The 20503-nt window shown below is 45.3% G+C and overlaps 1 protein-coding gene across 1 annotated transcript in view; it reads right to left on the bottom strand.

The window, feature by feature from the left end:
• Nucleotides 1-16834: 16834 nt before the first annotated feature.
• The window catches only part of LOC133114961 (ral guanine nucleotide dissociation stimulator-like 1), a 22955-nt gene continuing 19286 nt past the window's right edge, over nt 16835-20503 (bottom strand). Inside the window, exon 17 of the mRNA XM_061224661.1 lies at nt 16835-20503. This exon is cut by the window's right edge and continues 253 nt beyond it. Within this exon, the coding sequence (XP_061080645.1) occupies nt 20476-20503 (28 nt within the window). The 3' untranslated portion in view covers nt 16835-20475.

Here is a 20503-nt window from a genome sequence, read left to right as displayed (position 1 = left end):
TGCAGTCATCAGCAGTGAGGGAGGACTGAGATGGTGGGGGAGGTGTGCTGAGGAGAGAGGAGAAAATGGAGAACAGTTGACGGGGGTTAGAAGTGGAATTCTGGATTTTTGTTTGGAAGTAATTTCTTTGGGCAGTGGTGATAGCGGAGGAGAATTCCGCCAGGAGAGACTGGTAGGAAGACAGGTCCGATGTGTCTTTTGATTTCCTCCACTTCCTCTCAGCTGCACGTAGGCTAGGCCTGGCGGAATGTAGAAGGTCAGAAACCCATGGGCTGGGAGAGGTGGATCGAGCAGGCCGGGAGGCAAGAGGACAGAGAGAGTCAAGGGCTGAGGAGAGAGAGGAAAGCAGGGCGGAAGATGCAGAGTCAGTCGGTAGTTCGGAGAAGGATTCAAGAGGAGGGAGAGAAGCGGTGACTCTGGCAAGGGAGGAGGGTGATAGAGAGCAGAGGTTACATCGGACAGAAACAGTGGGGGTGAGAGAAGGGGAGGGAGGCAGAGGAGCTAGGGGGATGGAGAAGGAAATGAAGTGGTGATCGGACATGTGTAAAGGGGTAACAGTGGGGTTAGAAGAGGAGCAGTTCCAGCCTTGTGAGTTGGGGGAGAGTGCTGCAGAGAGAGGTCAAAGGAGTGAAGTAGTGGTAAGAAGGCAGCAGACTGGGAGGCTTCCAGGTGGATGTTTAAATCTCCCAGCAGGATAAGTGGGGTGCCATCCTCGGGGAACGAGCTGAGTAGAGTGTAGAGCTCATCAAGGAAACTTCCCAGGGCACCCGGAGGACGATAAACGACGACAATATAAAGTTTAACAGGGTGAGTAATTGAGACAGCGTGGCATCAAAAGGTGGATAGGGATCGGTCAGTGAGGGAAAACGCAGAGAATTTCCAGGAAGGGGAGATCAGCAAGCCAGTGCGCCACCTCCACGGCCAGAGGGCCGGGGGGTGTGTGAGAAGGAGAAGGAGGATGAGAGGGCAGCGGGGGTGGTGGTGTTCTCTGGTGTAATCCAGATCTCGGCGAGGGCAAGGAACTGTAGGGACAGGAGGGAGGCATAACCAGCAATGAAGTCAGCCTTCCGTGTGGCAGATTGGCAGTTCCATAGCCCCCCTGCAACTGTGAAGTTGTCACAGGGGGTCAGTGAGGGTTAGCAGAGGTTGGTGGGGTTCCGTCGCCGTGGAGGACCACGTCGCTGGAAGCGCGTTCTGAAGGGGAGAGAGCAGACTGTAATGGGGTGCTGACACAACATACCATTCCAAAATGGGAGGGAGCGTCGCTCTGAGCATGCCTATATAAACTGCTAATTACTAATGCAAACTAACGATCTAATAATTATCCTAACAATTGCAGCGTCCAAAGTATCTAACTGATTCTGATCACCTAATCAGAATAACAGAAGTGAGCGTAACTGCCGCCGGCTGGTGAAAAACAAATCTACAACAGCTGATAGACTAACAAGGTTTCCTTATTACCTAATGCTCACATGCAAAAAACACAGAAACAGTACTTAAGCTCTCTGGAGGTCATCAACTACACGCGGCTAGTGGAAAAAATGCACTTCTCTTCTGTGTAGTGTAGTGCAATGCAGTGCAATGTAATGTAGTGTAGTGTAATGTAGTGTAGCGTAACATAGTGTAATAAGTAGTGTAATGTATCTACCATGCCCGGGGACTCCTCCACCCCAGTCTGCATTAATGATGGGATAAATATAAGGATAATATTCATCTTGGTGGAACTCTCCACTCTCCAGCACATCTCACATAGCATATTCATGTAAAGCAGCGAAATGCACTTGGCATAAAAGGAGAGAAAGAAATGAAAGGATGGGCCTCAAAAGAAGAAGGGGAATAAAAGGATTCTTCGGCCTCTAGAGCCAGGGGAACTGCATTCCTTTATTAATCTCAGGCACGTCATCACATCTCAGTCATGACTGCATATCCCTGCCATGCCAGGGCAATTAGAAAAGATCTATTCAATTCAATTATGCTTATGATCAAATACATTTGATTACGGAGATAATCAAATCAGGCTTTACAGAGGAACGGAAGAGGTACTCTGGCAAACACCAAATATGTGCAAGCACACACAGACATAGAGGGGTCCATCCTGGTGTAAAACAAAGGAAGAATAGATAACATTACATTACATTACATTATTCGCATTCGGCAGACGCTCTTATCCAGAGCGACGTACAGTTGATTAGACTAAGCAGGAGACAATCCTCCCCTGGAGCAATGCAGGGTTAAGGGCCTTGCTCAAGGGCCCAATGGCTGTGCAGATGTTATCGTGGCTACACTGGGATTAGAGCCACTGACCTTTTGTGTCCCAGTCATTTGCCTTAACCACTACGCTACAGGCCACCCCACACTAGATGAAGAATAATATTGAATAATTCCCCCCCCAGGAAGCGAGATTCTGTGCAAACACAGTTGGACTGCGATGGACTTCCTGTCTGTGTGCAACTTCCTGCGCAGGGAAGGTAGACGCCGTGGTACTTTCCTTCCCTCAGTGACGTCTGGAAGGCAGCTGCTGCCCCCAACACTGCAAACAGCCGGTCGGCCAGCGGGTTCAGCTCAGCCAACCAGAGATCATCTGTACATACCTCTTCACAGGCAGCTTTTCTTTCATGTATTTTTACCCACGTTACTGGACTGCCATCAGCTCTCTAGTTCAAGGAGCCGCGGTCCTGCTGTAAAATCCAGCCATGCCAGCATGAACACTGAGCTGAGCAAGCTGGTCATAAAGCTGGTCTAGCCGGGTATGAGCTGGTCAACCAACATGGCCAAACTGGTCATAAAGCTGGTCTAGCTGGGTATGAGCTGGTCAACCAGCATGGCCAAACTGGTCATAAAGCTGGTCTAGCTGAGTACGAGCAGGTCTACCAGCTAGTGCTGGTAGCTTGTTTCAGTTGGTAGTTGGTCTGTTTCAAAACAGAGTGAGCTGATCAAACCACATCAGCTGGAAACTGGTCTGAACTGGTCAACCAGCTAACCATGTCGAGCTGGGAGCTGGTCTGAACTGGTCAACCAGCTAAACCATGTCGAGCTGGAAGCTGGTCTGAACTGGTCAACCAGCTAAACCATGTCGAGCTGGAAGCTGGTCTGAACTGGTTAACCAGCTAAACGCATGTCAAGCTGGGAGCTGGTCTGAACTGGTTAACCAGCTAAATGACGACAAGCTGGGAGCTGGTTTGAACTAGTTAACCAGCTAAATGACGACAAGCTTGGAGCTGGTTTGAACTAGTTAACCAGCTAAATGACAACAAGCTGGGAGCTGGTTTGAACTAGTTAACCAGCTAAACCCATGTCAAGCTGGGAGCTGGTCTGTACTGGTCAACCGGTTACCAACAGTTTTGAATCCTAGTTTGCGCAAAGGCGAACTGCGTGTCACGTATCTCCAGGTGAAAGTGGCAGAGTGAGTTCACCTTGAGCAGGTAACCTGGCGGTCACGTTCCCCGTGCTGACCCCGTTTTGCTCACCTCCGCAGAGTGACACGTGAGTCGGGAAAACGCCACACCTGCAGCCAGTCAATGATTCACCACGGGAGCCTATCTGCCTGTCAACACAAAGTGTTGCAACTGGGAGAAAATAAAACAGCAATGCTGTCTTTCAGGAAGAAGTCAAACAATATTCTGCTTCACAAAGTAAAAAAAAATATTTGCAAAGCTTTGCTCAGGTTCTCAGTGTCTGCCCCAGCTATTTAGTCATATTGGTGGTCGATGTACACATGACTGTGTGTGGTAGTAGTCGTATTAGTATACTAATAGTAGCTAGTAGTTGCAGCTATTAGTGGCTTGTAGTAGTAGTTAGTAGTTGTATTAGTGGCTAGTACAAGAAGTAATAGCAGAAGTAGTTATATTAGTAAGATCGGTAGCATACATGCAAACATGTTAAAGTCCATTAAAACAGAAACGGGAGATCAGATCATAGACTGACAGAACTTGGGGCAAAAAAAAAAAAATGCCTGAAAAAAAACGGCTTCTGTTTTCAAATCAACGCTGGCACACCTCTGGCCTGGGAAAACACACACACACCCTACTGTTATGACACAAGGGGAGCTGGATGATCCCTGCCTCTCTGACCCAGAAAACCTGGGGTGGAGGGGGGGGGGCTGGCAGACACCCAACCAGAAGAGCGAAAACAACAGGCGGGCAGGGAGCTGAGCCAAGCAGGAAGTGTAGGATCTTTGACAGGAGAGGAGTCAGATTACCGTCTCCCCACCCGAAAGACTGCCTCCTCAACCCCCACGCCTGGAGGGCAGGACCGGTGTCAACGTGACCCACAGCAGTGTGTGAGTGTGTGTGTGTGTGTGTGTGTGTGTGCGCGTTTACATGAGTGTGTGTGCGTTTACATGAGTGTGCATGTGTGTGTGTTTACATGGGTGTGTATGTGTTTCCAGAGTGATGTATACAATAAAATACAAATCATAACCAGGAACATGTGTGCTGAAGTGATCATATACATAAAAACTTGAACCTGTGTAAACTCATCAGATAAAATAAAAACTGAACTTAAGCAAAGTTTTTTTTTTTTATAAATAAAGGCAGTGTAAAAAATAATGGATTCTGTAAAAGATCAGGCTCAAACACGGGCAAAGAAGGCAACACTGTCTTGGAGGAAGACAGAAAGAGAGAGAAGTGAAATAAAAAAAAGACAGGCATAAGGAAAGAAGAAAGTACAAAGTTGTGAACAGATGTGGTATTCCTCTGCGACATCGTCATGGAGACGAGCACAGTTGTTGCGGGGTTGCCATGACAGTCGGCCAGCTGCAGTACCCAGGGGTATTAACACCCACTTCTGCCCGCAGAGCTGCAGGGGGTAAATCTACAATAAATCCACCCACAAACAGTGGACAGGGGACAAAACCTTTATGACTGCATCTCCCTGGCGGCTTTCATGGACACAAATACACACACGCATACGCATACACACACAAACACGCGCATGCGTGCGCACAAACACACAGAATACGGGACAGTCAAGCATCAAATCTGCCACTATACCCAGGATGTGTGCCATAATCTCTTATGTAGGGGCAGATCTCTCAGACTACATGACTGAGATCCAGAAGGTTGGTGGTTCAAGCCCCGGTGGAGCCACAATCAGATCCGTACGTTAAGGGCCCTTGAACCCACATTGCTCCAGAGGGGATTGTCGCCCTGCTTAGTCTAATCAACCGTAAATCGCTTTGGATAAAAGAGACAGCTAAATAACAAATGACGTAACGAGATGAGAATGGAAAGGCCCTCTCTCCCTCCGGGAAAGACCATTTCAGACTACCAACAGCCTAGCCTGCAGTGTACCAAACTGTGGGGGTGAAGCAGAAAGCACCCCTTGTACGACTGATTGGGATTCCAGATTGTGTGGAAAAGCCAACCATGTTTCAGAGTAGGATCCAGATCTGAGTCATTGTCCGCGCGAGAAAACATTCCTAACCCTTGCCCTCCCCAGCCCCCGCACAAACTTCCAAGAAGATTCCAATTTCTCTCCCCCCTCCCTGACCTTCCAAGAACAAGTTATCGTAGCACGTTCAGTGTAAAACCAACTCCCAATACACAGTAATGTGCAAAAGTCTTCGACACGTTAGAAATAATCCGTAAAGCTAAAATGCTTTCAAAAATAATTAAATAAAGAGCAGTAAACAGTAAAAAGACTAAATCAAACCAATATTTGCTGGGACCACCTTTTAAACATTTAAAGCATTAATTGTCTTCGGAACACTGGCATGCAGTTCTATAAGAAAGACGGCTGGTAGGTTGTTTCAAATGTATTAAGAGAACTTGGCAGAGTTATTCGGCAGACTTTGGCTGTCTCGCTTGCTTCTGGCTCTCCTGATAATCCCAATCCCCACAGCCTCGATCCAGTTTTTACCTGAAAAGTGGTCTATAACTTGGTGTAATATGGTGGTTGGTCACACTTTCTAGGTTTTTATATGCAATTTGCAAAACGCACTGAAGAAACACGATGAAAGTATTAAATACGTCCGTTGCTTAGTTTTGGAGAAGTAAGCGTTTTAAATTTAACGTCAGCACGGTTGAGGATAGCCACTCCCCGTATCCCACCCCTATAACTGGTGACCCATAGCTTGCGCCACTGGCCTACAGGCAAGACAATCCAAATATTTGACTAACGTTAGGATCACGTAAATTAGAGTGCCTTTTAAGGACTATTAGACTATTTCTAGTTATATTAATTTAGCTAGCTAGCTTTCGTCAGGTGACGTTATCGATAACGTTAGCTAGCTAGTTTGCTTTCATAAGAACGTTGTGCTTTTATCTTGACTTCGCTAGCTAGCGAGCGAGCAAAAATGATCATTGGATAATTCAGCGTCCTTACCTTAGCTTTCGATAGTTGACATACTAAATTAGCTAGCTTGTGAAAATTCAGTCTCCCAAGATGAGCACGTATCATGGAGGTAGCTATGGTAACAACCAACAATGTGTGTAAAGTGGGAGCACGGTCTGTCAATTATAGCTAATTGACCACGCCCAGAGAGTTTAGAAAAATACATTTTAAAATGCATTTAGATGACTGAATAGTTTTGTTGTTGCCTAAAGACAGCTGGCATGTGTCACATTCAATCTTTTAATATTTCATGAAAAACAAAAATTTTGCCCTAACATTTAATGTTTTGGAAAATCAATGTATGGAAATCTCAAATTTGTGCTTTTCTACAGACACACTGCTGCAGAAAACAAGAAATAAACATCTATAAAATGTATATAAAATAATCCATGGCACCTAAGACTTTTGCACAGTACTGTAGCAGCCCTACTTTTAACTCTAATAGAGCCTGAGACCCCAACTGGATTCATGTCAATGCTCTGAAACAGGGAACACGCTTTTGATGGCCTGTTAGACTGGCGGTTATAAGATTCCCAGCATTGTCCAGCATTCAGACTTGCATCTCTGAACCAAAAGCATATGGAGGGTGCTGTACTTAAAAATATCAACACCTGACCAAACCAGAATGGTCTTTTATGAATTGGCAGAAGCCCCAGTTAAGCAAGTGAAAATAAATAAATATATATCTATACTTTTTTTAATTAAGTGGGGTAAGGAAGGAGAAGAAAGGAAGCCGAGAGAAGGAGTTCTGGGTAATCCTTTTCCCTGAAATGCCCTGAGAAGGGGGCTGCGGATGGAGGGACATTTCAGGAGAAAATGGTGTTATTGTCCTGACAGAGAGAGAGAGGGGAGGGGGAGGAGGAGGAGGAGGAGGAGGAGGAGGAGGAGGGGGAGGGGGAGGAGGAGGAGGAGGAGGAGGAGGAGGAGGAGGAGGGGGGGGGGGGAATTGAGGTCACCACGTGAACGCTGAGTCTGTGCAGACTGGCAGCCATGTGCAGAGGGAGTGTGTGTGTGCTTACCGCGCGTGTGTGTGTTTGTGTGTGTGAGCGCATGTGTGTGCTTACCGTGTGTGTGCACATGTGTGTGTTTATTTTGTGTGTGAGTGCGGGTGTGTTTACTGTGCGCATGTGCGTGCGTGTGTGTTTACTGTGTGTGCTTACCATGTGTATATTTACTGTGTGTGCGGATGTGTGTGCATACCGTGTGTGTATGTGAGTGTGTGTGTGTGTGAGAGAGAGAGTGTGGAGGAAGACTAAATGAAGGGCAAGATGATTCCTGCAGTATGACTCATTTTGATCAAAACAAGAGCACACATACGTTTACACACACACACACACACACACACAGTAACTAACCATGCCCCCCCCTCTCTCTCTCTCTCTCTCTCTCTCACACACACACACACTCAGTAAATAACCATGCTCCCCCCCCTCTCCCTCTCCCTCCCTCTCTCTCTCACACACACACACACACACACACACACACACACACACACACACACACACACACACACACACACACACACTCAGTAACTAACCATGCTCTCTCTCTCTCTCTCTCTCTCTCTCTCACACACACACACACACACACACACACACACACTCAGTTACTAACCATGCTCTCTCTCTCTCTCACACACACACACACACACACACAGTAACTAACCATGCTCCCCCCCCCTCTCTCTCTCTATCTCTATCTCTATCTCTATCTCTATCTCTATCTCTATCTCTATCTCTATCTCACACTCACACTCACACTCACACTCACACTCAGTAACTAACCATGCGCTCTCTCTCTCTCTCTCTCTCTCTCTCACACACACACACACACACACACACACACACTCAGTTACTAACCATGCTCTCTCTCTCTCTCACACACACACACACACACACACACACACACACACACACACACACACACACACACACACACAGTAACTAACCATGCTCCCCCCCCCTCTCTCTCTCTATCTCTCTCTCTATCTCTATCTCTATCTCTATCTCTATCTCTATCTCACACACACACACACACACACACACACACACACACACACACACACACACACACACACACACACACACACACACACACACACACACACACACACACACACACACACACACACACACACACACACACAGCAAGTATGCATGCTCACTCACACACACAGACTATCTCGTGTACTCATTCTGTCCAGTTCAGCTCTACGCTGTAATCTGACACACTGCAGAACACTGTTAATAGCCCAAAGTTCACAGGAAGTGGCTGACCTACTATTACAGCATACCTACCACCACCGCAAGCAACGTGCCCAAACAGATCCAGGATCACCCCCACAAGCCAGAGAGAGGGAGAGAGAAAAGAGGAGAGACAATTTTGACTTTGACTTAGCCATCCCGGAACCCTGAATCATCTTCTTTTTCAGTCTTAGGTTTTCGGGTGACTTTGATTTGGGGGAGGGGGAGGCAGGTTGATTTGAGAGGGGGGTCAGGATGATGTTGGGGGGGAGGGGGGGGGGGTCAGGATGATGTGGGGGGGGGGGGGTCGTCAGGATGATTTTGGGTCTGCGGTGGCGATGTGACAGGGGTGTAAACATCAGCGCAGGGCCCGTGTAGATTCAGGACAGGCCACGTCCTGGAGCGTCCCCGACCCTCCCTGCCCCCGACACACCCAGTGCCGTCTGCTTCCAGCCAGCATCTGTCCCTGCTTTTATTTTGACTTCACTTGAAATGGATTCAAGTGCCTGCTATTTTCTTCTTCACAAGCAGTGCGGTTAATTAACTTCTGAACTTCCTAAACATCGCCTGCCAAGGCAGTTATTCGCAAACTCGGCATCAAAGGGAAAAAACGGTGATTGTTCCCAGGCTCGGAGAAGAGGGAGACAGAAGGGTCCTGATGAGAGGCGTCTATCCTCGAGCCCGACTCATTCAGGACAAGCAGAGGCCTACTTTCTGCTGGTGGAGGAAGGGGGGGGGGGGGGGTCGTGTTCCGGTGACACAAAGCACCCTGGGTCGCATGGCTACTGAGCACGTGCAGATCTCCACAGCACGGGGTCAAACGGCTCTCGCTCTAACTGACACGGTCGTGTTTCAGGGCAATGAGATTAGCTCATTAGTGCAAAGGCGTCTGCGGCCAGGACACAGGTCAAAGGTCAGCGGGATGGCTGTGATTGCTCGCTAGGGGAGGGGGACAGGGGGGCGGGGGGGAGAGACGTCTGTCTGCGTGTGTCTGTACAATTTTAAAAAAGACGAAATAGACAGAAAAACCATAAATAAATTATAAATCAGTAAAACAATTAACAATTAAATCAATTTAAAGACACTGCACTGCAGTGGGGGAAAGGAAGTACCCAAGATAGAACATGAAGTAAACAACTCCCTTATGGGGAGAAAAAACTCTCAAAAAGTGATGAAAAAAACTCCCGGATGGGAAAATATCAAGAGGAACCCGGCTATTGGGGGATGCCAATCCTCTGCTGACCTGATTGACCAGTAGCAGCCCACTATACTGTCATACCCTGCCGATAATAATATTAATATGTCTCTACATGTAACCAAATCCATGCTAAACAATGTAGCCCGAAGCACTGAAGTACTAAACTGCACTTTCTCAGTTTGTTCACTCTGAATACCGAACGCTGATCTATGCTGCCTGCCTCCCTTCCCCTGTCCCCTCCACAACCCACAGAAACTAGGACTGTGACATTCCTGACTACGTGACCTCTGACCTCTATCTGATGTAATGGGAGACCGCTTGCAACACGTAGCCCTGTGTTGTTTACCTGGGCTGGTGCTGCCTTTGAAGTCTTATCGGGGCGATCTCTTTGGTTTCTGAGCACACTGGTAATCTCGGCGAGGTGCCAGAAGGTCAACTTACAACGGCAGCCCAAAATGGCCACCAAGAACAACACTCCTTTTCCAAGAAAGTTCCCCCCCCCCCTTGGCAGGCCTGATAAGAGCAGACTTAAATGCAGTAACACCGTGACCCAAATCGTCAAATCTGACAGCAGCATTTCATTATTGGTTTTCGAGAAATCCCCAGTCCAACAACCCGCCCCTCTAAACAGCAGGATGTTTAGGCAGCTGTGTATCGCTGCAGAGAGAAGCTGTCAATCACGCTACTTACAATCAGTGAACAACAAGTGCCTCGTTTTTCCTAGAAATAGCATACTCAGTATAAGGAATGTAGTGCCTATGTGCAACATGGCAAAACATATTATGGATATTTTCTGGATATTTTTTGTTAGCCTCACCCATAAGGTCTTTCTAGGTCATGCTATCACATGCATTATTCATGCAAATGTATCCCTCGCGCACGAAAAGTGCGCACGCACACACACACACACACAGAGTGGCAGAAGTCATGTCACAAAGAAGAATGAATATTTGATTTGAAGAACTAGGTCATTACTGGGCACTATGTTCCACCCACTAATCAGTCACATAATCCCTCCATGCATTCGCAGAGGACAATAGCGACAAAAGGTATGAATCTAAAATGGAAGTACTTAGACCGCTGAAATCTCTCACTGTAGGAATAATGATTTTTAATATTGCTAATTAGCGAGAATCTTTCCGGTATTAGCAGAGTTTAGCCATCCACAATCACACTCCAATTACAGGTGTGAATATTGGCCGGATGGTTGTCAACACCAAGCACACCAAGTCAATGGAGTTTATACATTGTCCATTTTAACAAGTACATTACATAAGTAAATTATACATCAACAGTGTGTATATATATATATATATATATATATATATATATATATATATATATATATATATATATATATATACATACATCCTAATTTGGCTCAGCTTCTTAAAGCTACAAGCATCAAATTTGGGTGGTCATTTTTATTCTAATCATAATTACAATACCCAAAGGTTAACAAGCCGCAAATTATTCTTTCATTGATCTGGTTGATGTTCATCCAGGGGTTATTCTACTCTCGATCCTTACTGTCAAGAGCAAATATACATGTTACAAAGAATGAATATTGAATTCAGTTTTTGACCTATCGACACAAAGCCAACTGGAAAATGTCTGGCTTGGTCCAGAATTATGTATGATATATTCAATATTCCCATTAATTTCCAAGATATTTCAGGTTTTCCAGGGAAAGAGTCCCATAGGAATAAATGGCTAAAGTGGCGACGGTTGGAATTTGAATTTTTTGTCATGTTTTTTAAACTGCCATTAATCGCTAAATTAGACTACATACATATATTATACATCGAAATGTTCAGTGTTTCATGCGGATTCTCACACTGTTAACAGCGTTTGGGTATTACTTATACTTTTTGAATTATTAGCATTTGTTTGAAAGCGGCTTTCTTCTCACTCTAACGGACATTCTGCAGTTCAGCCAATCTGCTATTGATATGCAAATTAGCTGTGTGCTCGTGGAAGCCTGTGATGTCACAATAGCTACTGCCCTCTAGCAGAGTTCACGTACACTCAGTGACCACTTTATTAGGTACACACGTACAGCACGAGTAGTAGCAATTGCCTACCTGCTGCAATCACACTCCACATTTTCTTTAGGAAATGCACATCTCTAGTTTTAACTAATGCTTTTTTTTTTTCTTTCTCTGTGAAACTGTTGATTTTGTTACTTCATAAAGATGTAAGAAATGAAAACAATATGATGGACTCATAGTATTCCTTGTTAAGTGTGGACATCCCATCCACACTCTATAAAAATAGGAAAATTAGAAATAAAAAAAAACAAAGAAACACAACAGAACATTACACAACATTATGGAATGTATAATGAATCTGCAATCGCATTATTAGTGTCGTTCTGCCGCACCCCTTCGGTGCGTGGTGAAATTGCAGGCATCGAGACATCCCTATTCTTTGACTTGGCTTCCGTGGCAGACAGCGAGCGTGGAGTGCCTGCCATCTAGCGGCGAGTTATGATATCGACACTCAACCGCACTGCGTTCACTCTTCCCACTAGTTTAGCTGCGGTCCGGTTTTTGTTTTCACTTTTACATCCAAGACAAACCGAAGAAACCAATTAAAACGGAAAGAATCCAGGTTAACTGCACTGCAAACTGCTATATTTCAGCAGGCAAGTGGCCATACTCTGCACAAAGAAATGTTTCAGTCTAAATATTGACTGAACAGGTTAGGTTCAAATGAAGCAGATACTAAACAAATACATGAATGAAAAGATAAATAAAATCAGGTAACCACACTGATAACTTTCTTAACAATCATGGGCAATCATCAACTTCTCAGTAGCAGACTCAGCCTGGTTCTGTTTTAAATGACAACTAAGAAATACATAGTTCATAGAACTGTTTTCAGATCAAGGAAGCCAGAACCGAATCCAGTTCACCATTTAAATGGATAATGAACAATAATGCTTTGCAAGATCACAATTGCTATTACCTTAATTGTTTGTTAATTCACAGCAAGTCCATCACTTCAGGTTCGGAGCGCTTACTGGGCTTCTTCTTCTTCTTTGTTTTTACAGGCGGTTGGCTCCCCAACTATATGTCCACTACTGCCACCTACTGAGTTGGAGTGCGGTCCTGAGATTACCCTCTTTTCCCTCCAAAAAAAAATCACAAACAAAAAAACACACAAAGTATTAAACTGTGAACCTATTGACCCTGTCTACATGCACTGGTCAGCGGCTACGTGATTGGCTGATTAGGTAGAGTTTAAAATAATGCACTAATGAATGCCTGTTACCCAATAATCCCTATAAGAACCCACTTAAAGTCCTCTCTGAGGAGCTGGAATATGTGCTTATATACTAATTCCCCGAATGCTTATGTAACAGTGTAATCACATCCCATAATATCCACATTTTTCACGGCTTCCAAAATCTTTTCCCTCCGGCTCTGATATTTATTGCAGCCCTGCTGAACAAAACAGCTCAAGCTAAAACAGGCGGTAGCTGGTTGACCAGTTCAGGCCAGCTCGCAGCTCAATGTGGTTTAGCTGGTTGACCAGTTTAGACCAGCTCCCAGCTCGATGTGGTTTAGCTGGTTGACCAGTTCAGACCACCTCCCAACTCAACATGGTTTAGCTGGTTGACCAGTTCAAACCAGCTCCCAGCTCGACACGGTTTAGCTGGATGCACAGCAGCCATTTCGCACCACAATGCTCAGAACATATCAGATGAGGCCTTGGCTAAATTAGCATCTTCTAACTCTGTGTACGGGCAACGTCTACGGTGCCTAACGTCCCTGTTTCTTTCCCCTGGGACTCCTGCCCCTCCACCCCTGAGCTGCACCACTCCAACCGGCTTCAGCTGTGCGAGGAGACCTTTGGGCGGTGTGGCTGCTGTATCCAGTATATCCTGAGCTGTGTGCGGATGGGCCTCTCTAACAGAGTGCTGAGGGAGGGGGTTTTTTTTTGCCTCATAAATTACGCTAAACCTAATAACGCAGATTTAAGTGCTGCCAGAAACATGGTGTGCTCATCCACTCATTAGTCTAATGCGATTTAGTGCAGCAGGAGGTTTGGGGGCCTTAATACACTCAGCAGAATCACAGAACAGATGTTTTCAGTGATATTCCCTGTCATCGGTAATCCGGTTCAGTGATATTCCCTGTCATCAGTAATCTGGTTCAGTGATATTCCCTGTCATCAGTAATCCGGTTCAGTGATATTCCCTGTTTCAGTAGTCCAGTTCAGTGATATTCCCTGTTTCAGTAATCTGGTTCAGTGATATTCCGTGTTACCAGTAATCTGGTTCAGTGATATTCCCTATTATCAGTAATCTGGTTCAGTGATATTCCCTGTTTCAGTAATCTGGTTCAGTGATATTCCCTGTTTCAGTAATCTGGTTCAGTGATATTCCCTGTTACCAGTAATCTGGTTCAGTGATATTCCCTATTATCAGTAATCTGGTTCAGTGATATTCCCTGTTTCAGTGATATTCCCTATTATCAGTAATCTGGTTCAGTGATATTCCCTGTTTCAGTAGTCCGGTTCTGTGATATTCCCTGTTTCAGTAATCTGGTTCAGTGATATTCCCTGTTTCAGTAGTCCGGTTCAGTGATATTCCCTGTTTCAGTAATCTGGTTCAGTGATATTCCCTGTTACCAGTAATCTGGTTCAGTGATATTCCCTGTTTCAGTAGTCTGATTCAGTGATATTCCCTGTTATCAGTAATCTGGTTCAGTGATATTCCCTGTTATCAGTAATCCGGTTCAGCGATATTCCCTGTTTCAGTGATATTCCCTGTTATCAGTAATCTGGTTCAGTGATATTCCCTGTTTCAGTAATCTGGTTCAGTGATCTTCCCTGTTTCAGTAGTCTGGTTCAGTGATATTCCCTGTTATCAGTAATCTGGTTCAGTGATATTCCCTGTTATCAGTAATCCGGTTCAGAGATATTCCCTGTTTCAGTGATATTCCCTGTTATCAGTAATCTGGTTCAGTGATATTCCCTGTTACCAGTAATCTGGTTCAGTGATATTCCCTGTTTCAGTAATCCGGTTCAGCGATATTCCCTGTTATCAGTAATCTGGTTCAGTGATATTCCCTGTTTCAGTAATCTGGTTCAGTGATCTTCCCTGTTTCAGTAGTCTGGTTCAGTTATATTCCCTGTTATCAGTAATCTGGTTCAGTGATATTCCCTGTTATCAGTAATCCGGTTCAGAGATATTCCCTGTTTCAGTGATATTCCCTATTATCAGTAATCTGGTTCAGTGATATTCCCTGTTTCAGTAATCTGGTTCAGTGATATTCCCTGTTTCAGTCGTCCGGTTCAGTGATATTCCCTGTTTCAGTAATCTGGTTCAGTGATATTCCCTGTTACCAGTAATCTGGTTCAGTGATATTCCCTATTATCAGTAATCTGGTTCAGTGATATTCCCTGTTATCAGTAATCCGGTTCAGCGATATTCCCTGTTTCAGTGATATTCCCTGTTATCAGTAATCTGGTTCAGTGATATTCCCTGTTATCAGTAATCTGGTTCAGTGATCTTCCCTGTTATCAGTAATCTGGTTCAGTGATCTTCCCTGTTTCAGTAGTCTGGTTCAGTGATATTCCCTGTTTCAGTAGTCTGGTTCAGTGATATTCCCTGTTATCAGTAATCTGGTTCAGTGATATTCCCCGTTATCAGTAATCCAGTTCAGTGATATAACCTGTTTCAGTGATATTCCCTGTTATCAGTAATCTGGTTCAGTGATATTCCCTGTTATCAGTAATCCGGTTCAGTGATATTCCCTGTTTCAGTGATATTCCCTGTTATCAGTAATCCGGTTCAGTGATATTCCCTGTTATCAGTAATCTGGTTCAGTGATATTCCCTTTTTCAGTGATATTCCCTGTTATCAGTAATCCGGTTCAGTGATATTCCCTGTTATCAGTAATCCGGTTCAGTGATATTCCCTGTTATCAGTAATCCGGTTCAGTGATATTCCCTGTTTCAGTGATATTCCCTGTTATCAGTAATCTGGTTCGTGATATTCCCTGTTTCAGTGATATTCCCTGTTATCAGTAATCTGGTTCAGTGATATTCCCTGTTTCAGTGATATTCCCTGTTATCAGTAATCCGGTTCAGCGATATTCCCTGTTTCAGTGATATTCCCTGTTTCAGTGATAGTCCCTGTTATCAGTAATCCGGTTCAGTGATATTCCCTGGTAGCTTCAGTGATGCCGTATTGCAGGGGTCTCTATGCCTCGTACAGGAGAACTGCGGGTTGCTCAGCACATCATAAATCAATAAAAGCAGCTGATTGCAGAGTGAGCTCACCTCACATGGCACATGCATCTCAAAGCAGGATTTACTGAGGTAGCTGGAGAGCTGAACTGAGCAAAACCCTGAACAGCTCTTCTTACTTCAGTCCACGTTCCAGATTTGGGAGAGTTCCGGGTTTTAGTTATCCAGCTACCTCAGCAATCCTGCTTTGTGAAACAGGCCCCTGGTGTCCTGGGTTGATCTGGTTGCTGATTTTCAGAGCATAACAAGAACCAGCAGACCCTGTGGCTCTCTGGGACGAGTGTTAGCCACCTGTGACGTGGGCCTGCCATGAAGTTCCGAAAAACCGAAAAAAAGACAGGGTGTGATTACATGCTAATGCCACTAGAGGTCTGTCTTTTGTCATCGGAAAGCCAGAACCAGACAATTGCAGCAGAAAACGTGATAATATTGTTGGCGAGCCAAAGCAGGAACTAGAGGCCCTAAGCTTTCTGTCTGCAGTCAAATGGCATTCCAAATATTATATAAGTACATACTCTGTTATAAAGAAGACAGGGCTGTAGTCACAAGACCAAAACTATTGTAGTTTCACAATCAGTAACTCTTTCATACAACAGTTTTTGATAAAATAAAAAATGTCTCCCTTTACTTGCCGTCCGTATGTAATTGGACAGTGGCACAATTCCTGTTCTTTTGGTTCTGTGCTCCAGCACATTGGTGTGGAAATGAAACAACGAAAATATGGTTGAAATGCCAATCATTTTGAGGGCATTTACATCCAAATCAGGTCACATTCATGAAATCAACAGCACAGCACTGATTCAATAGTAATATTATTTATTTAGTTTAAAGATCATAAATACAGTGATATTTCCACAATAGAGTTAAACTCAAGTGCTTAAAGTATACCTGAAATACTTGGTACATAATCATACTAAAACATATTTTTATGTTAGAATAGACCATATAGAAAGGACACATACAGTAGATAAATATGAGATCTATAGCTGGGACAGTGAATCGAGCTTAATTTCACCAGGTGTCTTTGGGTGTGTGATTTTGCCAGGCAGGGTAAAGAACCCACCCCGGATTCTCACAGTCTACCCACTGACCATCTCAACCAAATCCGTCCAGTGAACACTCAACTCAGAACCTTCTGTGGGACACGTCCACACATGCAATACAACTTCCTGCAACTTTTCAATATTGTGCATCAGTTCATTTCAGTCAAAAAGTCTTGTTTCTTGTTTCCTTGGCAGAGCGGGCTGCTCTTTCGGAGTTCAGTGGAACAACCAAGTCTTGCGGATACAATTTTACAGAGACACGATAGCTTAATTTATATCCTTCATTCATCAATCAGAAAATAAGACAAAATGAAATACAAAGTGAAGGTGATAGATTTCTCCCGCTACATGGGTTGGTAAAGCAGGGACACATTTTCACTTGTGGAGGAGCATTGCTCTGTCCTCACGATAAGAGGGTCCCAATGTCAGTTATGTCTTTGGAAACTTAAAAAGGTTCGGAACAACCCGAAACCTCCTTAATTACTTTACCCTCATTTTACAAACTTAATTAGCAAAGCAGGAACAGAACCTCAGGGGAAAATCAGATTTGCTGGAAAACGCTGACTCATTCAGCACGCGATTCAGTATCAGCTTTGGGGAATGGCCACTGAACTTCAAAAAGAGCAAAATATCCTCAATGACAAATCACACCAGACACACACAAAAGAAGAGGATCCTTTGCATGTCTAATTTTAGATTCTTGGTTCAGATACGCTCTTCTGGCTGTATTATGTTGAAATGAATAGCTCCAGTATCAACATCACCAGCTGAGCAGGACAAAAGCATACACACACACACACACACACACGCACACACTCATACATACACACATACGTACACACACACACTCTCTCTCTCTCTCTCTCTCTCTCTCTCTCACACACATACACACACACACTCACTCACTCTCTCTCTCACACACACACACACACACACACTCAATCGCACACACACACATACACACACACTCAATCTCACACACACACACACATACACACACATTCAATCTCACACACACACACACACACACACTCATACATACACACATACATACACACACACACACTCACACTCACTCACTCACTCAATCTCACACACACACACACACACACACACACACACACACACACACACACTCAATCTCACACACACATCTTCTGAAAGCGTGTGGTATTATGCACTCCTGGGAAGACCTACGTCAGCGCTTGTGCGGAGATGAAAGGAGACGTGGGTGCAATCGGTTTGTGGGTTTTTAGGCTTGTAACACAATTTGGGCAGGTTTATTCAGAGCAGAAATACAGCACCAGACAGCAGACAATCTGTGGTGAATCATGATGCTGGGTGACCTGAGGGCGTCTCCAGTTTCAGGGGCAGAAAGAGGACCTGATTTTGTTGTTGCTGTTTTTGAAAATAAAACAGAGAACCTGATTTTGTTGTTGCTGTTTTTGAAAATAAAACAGAGAATACACCCTTTCAGTACAAGCCCAAGTACTCAGCCATGGACTCAGCTGTGACCGATATCCCCAAAGCTGTACTGAGTCTTCGGCGTCTCCACAATGCCAGTGTGTCTGAGTATGTGATTACACCAGTGTAAGCAACACACAGTCATTCACAGAGACAGACCTGGACACATCAGCACATAAACAGGTGTACAGACAGATACACAAACACACGTGCAAATATACAAACACACAGAGATAAACACACTCTCTCACTCTCTCTGACACATACACACAGACATGCAAATACACACACACCCCACCACCTTTTCCAGGACCCTCAGTATCCAATGTTAGACTCAGTCATGGTTATCAGGGAATGCCACAGCTTTCTAAGGGGACAGCCTGAAGCCTAGTGGCTACGGTAAATGTCTGGGACCCGGAAGGTTGGCGGTTCAATCCACAGTGTAGCCACAATAAGATTTGCGCGGCTCTCGGGCCCTTAACCCCACATTGCTCCAGGGGGGATTGTCAACTGTAAGTCACTTCGGATAAAAGTTAAATAACAAATCATCAATCAAATCAAGCTTCCAGCCAGAGGCTGTCCTCAGGACTAACACTGAAATGCGCGGCACCATTGAATGGCCTTGCGCATCATCAACATAACCATCACAAATTAATTACGCTGTGACTCATAAGATCGCTCTCCTTGGGCGGGTCGGGAATTATTTCGGCTCGTCGAGCTTCCCGGCCCACTCCGGAATGCCGACGGTCCGGTCCGGGCAGTCAGCCCTGTTCCAGAATGTTCCGCAGCACAGCGATAGGGACACGGCAATCTGATCCCCGCCAGGAGTCACACATTCCGGGCTCACATTCCCACCCCGTCAGCAGTGTCACGAAGACCACAGGAATTCTCCCGTTCAAACCCGCCTCCTCCCATCCGTTTCTCCCCCCTTCACATGACAGAGGTTTCACCTGTAGGAGTGGCTGTCTCTCCCCCGTCACATGACAGAGGTTTCACCTGTAGGAGTGGCTGTCTCTCCCCCGTCACATGACAGAGGTTTCACCAGTAGGAGTGGCTGTCTCTCTCTCCCCCGTCACATGACAGAGGTTTCACCTGTAGGAGTGGCTGTCTCTCCCCCGTCACATGACAGAGGTTTCACCAGTAGGAGTGGCTGTCTCTCCCCCCGTCACATGACAGAGGTTTCACCTGTAGGAGTGGCTGTCTCTCTCTCCCCCGTCACATGACAGAGGTTTCACCTGTAGGAGTGGCTGTCTCTCTCCCCCCCGTCACATGACAGAGGTTTCACCTGTAGGAGTGGCTGTCCCTCCTCTGTCACGAGACCGGAGATTTGCTCACAGCCGGGCTACAGCAGAGGCGTTTTCTTTTTTTAGCAGAGTCTGCTAGAGTGCTAGCATTAGCCGCAACGCTAATCAAAATGAACGATGGCGTCTCGGGTAACAGTAACAGAAATGGCCCTTTTTCAGAGGCCGGGAGGAATCTCCGGAGGTAACAAACAAGAGGCGCGTGTTCTCGACAGTCACGCAGCCTCTCAGCCACGTCTTTGAGCATCTACGGCTCACATGGCACTTAAGGGCCACAATGCGGTCCTTTGTCATGGCTGGAGCGGAAAGCAATGGCCCAGGGAAAAGAGAATAAGGAAGTGCGGGTATTTTCAGTCAGGTGGCAGTCCAGTGAGCACTGTCTGACACAGAAATCTAGTATATCACCTCATAGAAATATGCTTTTAAATATTTTAAGTTATGGAGTGGTCACACAGACTGCGGAATGTTCCAGCCCTTCCAAAGCAAAGTGCCTTTTAGTCTTTCTTTTTTTTCTCCACTTCATCCTCTGCTTTGCCTTCTCACAAACTGTTCTTTCCAATGTCGGCAACTGCTGGGGGGTACGCCCGCTGTTGAGCTTCTGAGCTCCAGTTAAAACAGGCTCGAGTCTCCAGTCATTGGCTCAGCTCAGAGACCAATCTG

This window comes from Conger conger, chromosome 16, assembly GCF_963514075.1.
Source record: "Conger conger chromosome 16, fConCon1.1, whole genome shotgun sequence".
Classification (NCBI taxonomy): domain Eukaryota; kingdom Metazoa; phylum Chordata; class Actinopteri; order Anguilliformes; family Congridae; genus Conger; species Conger conger.
The sequence above is the reverse complement of the archived record's forward strand: the minus strand, read 5'-3'. Positions and strand labels throughout refer to the sequence as shown.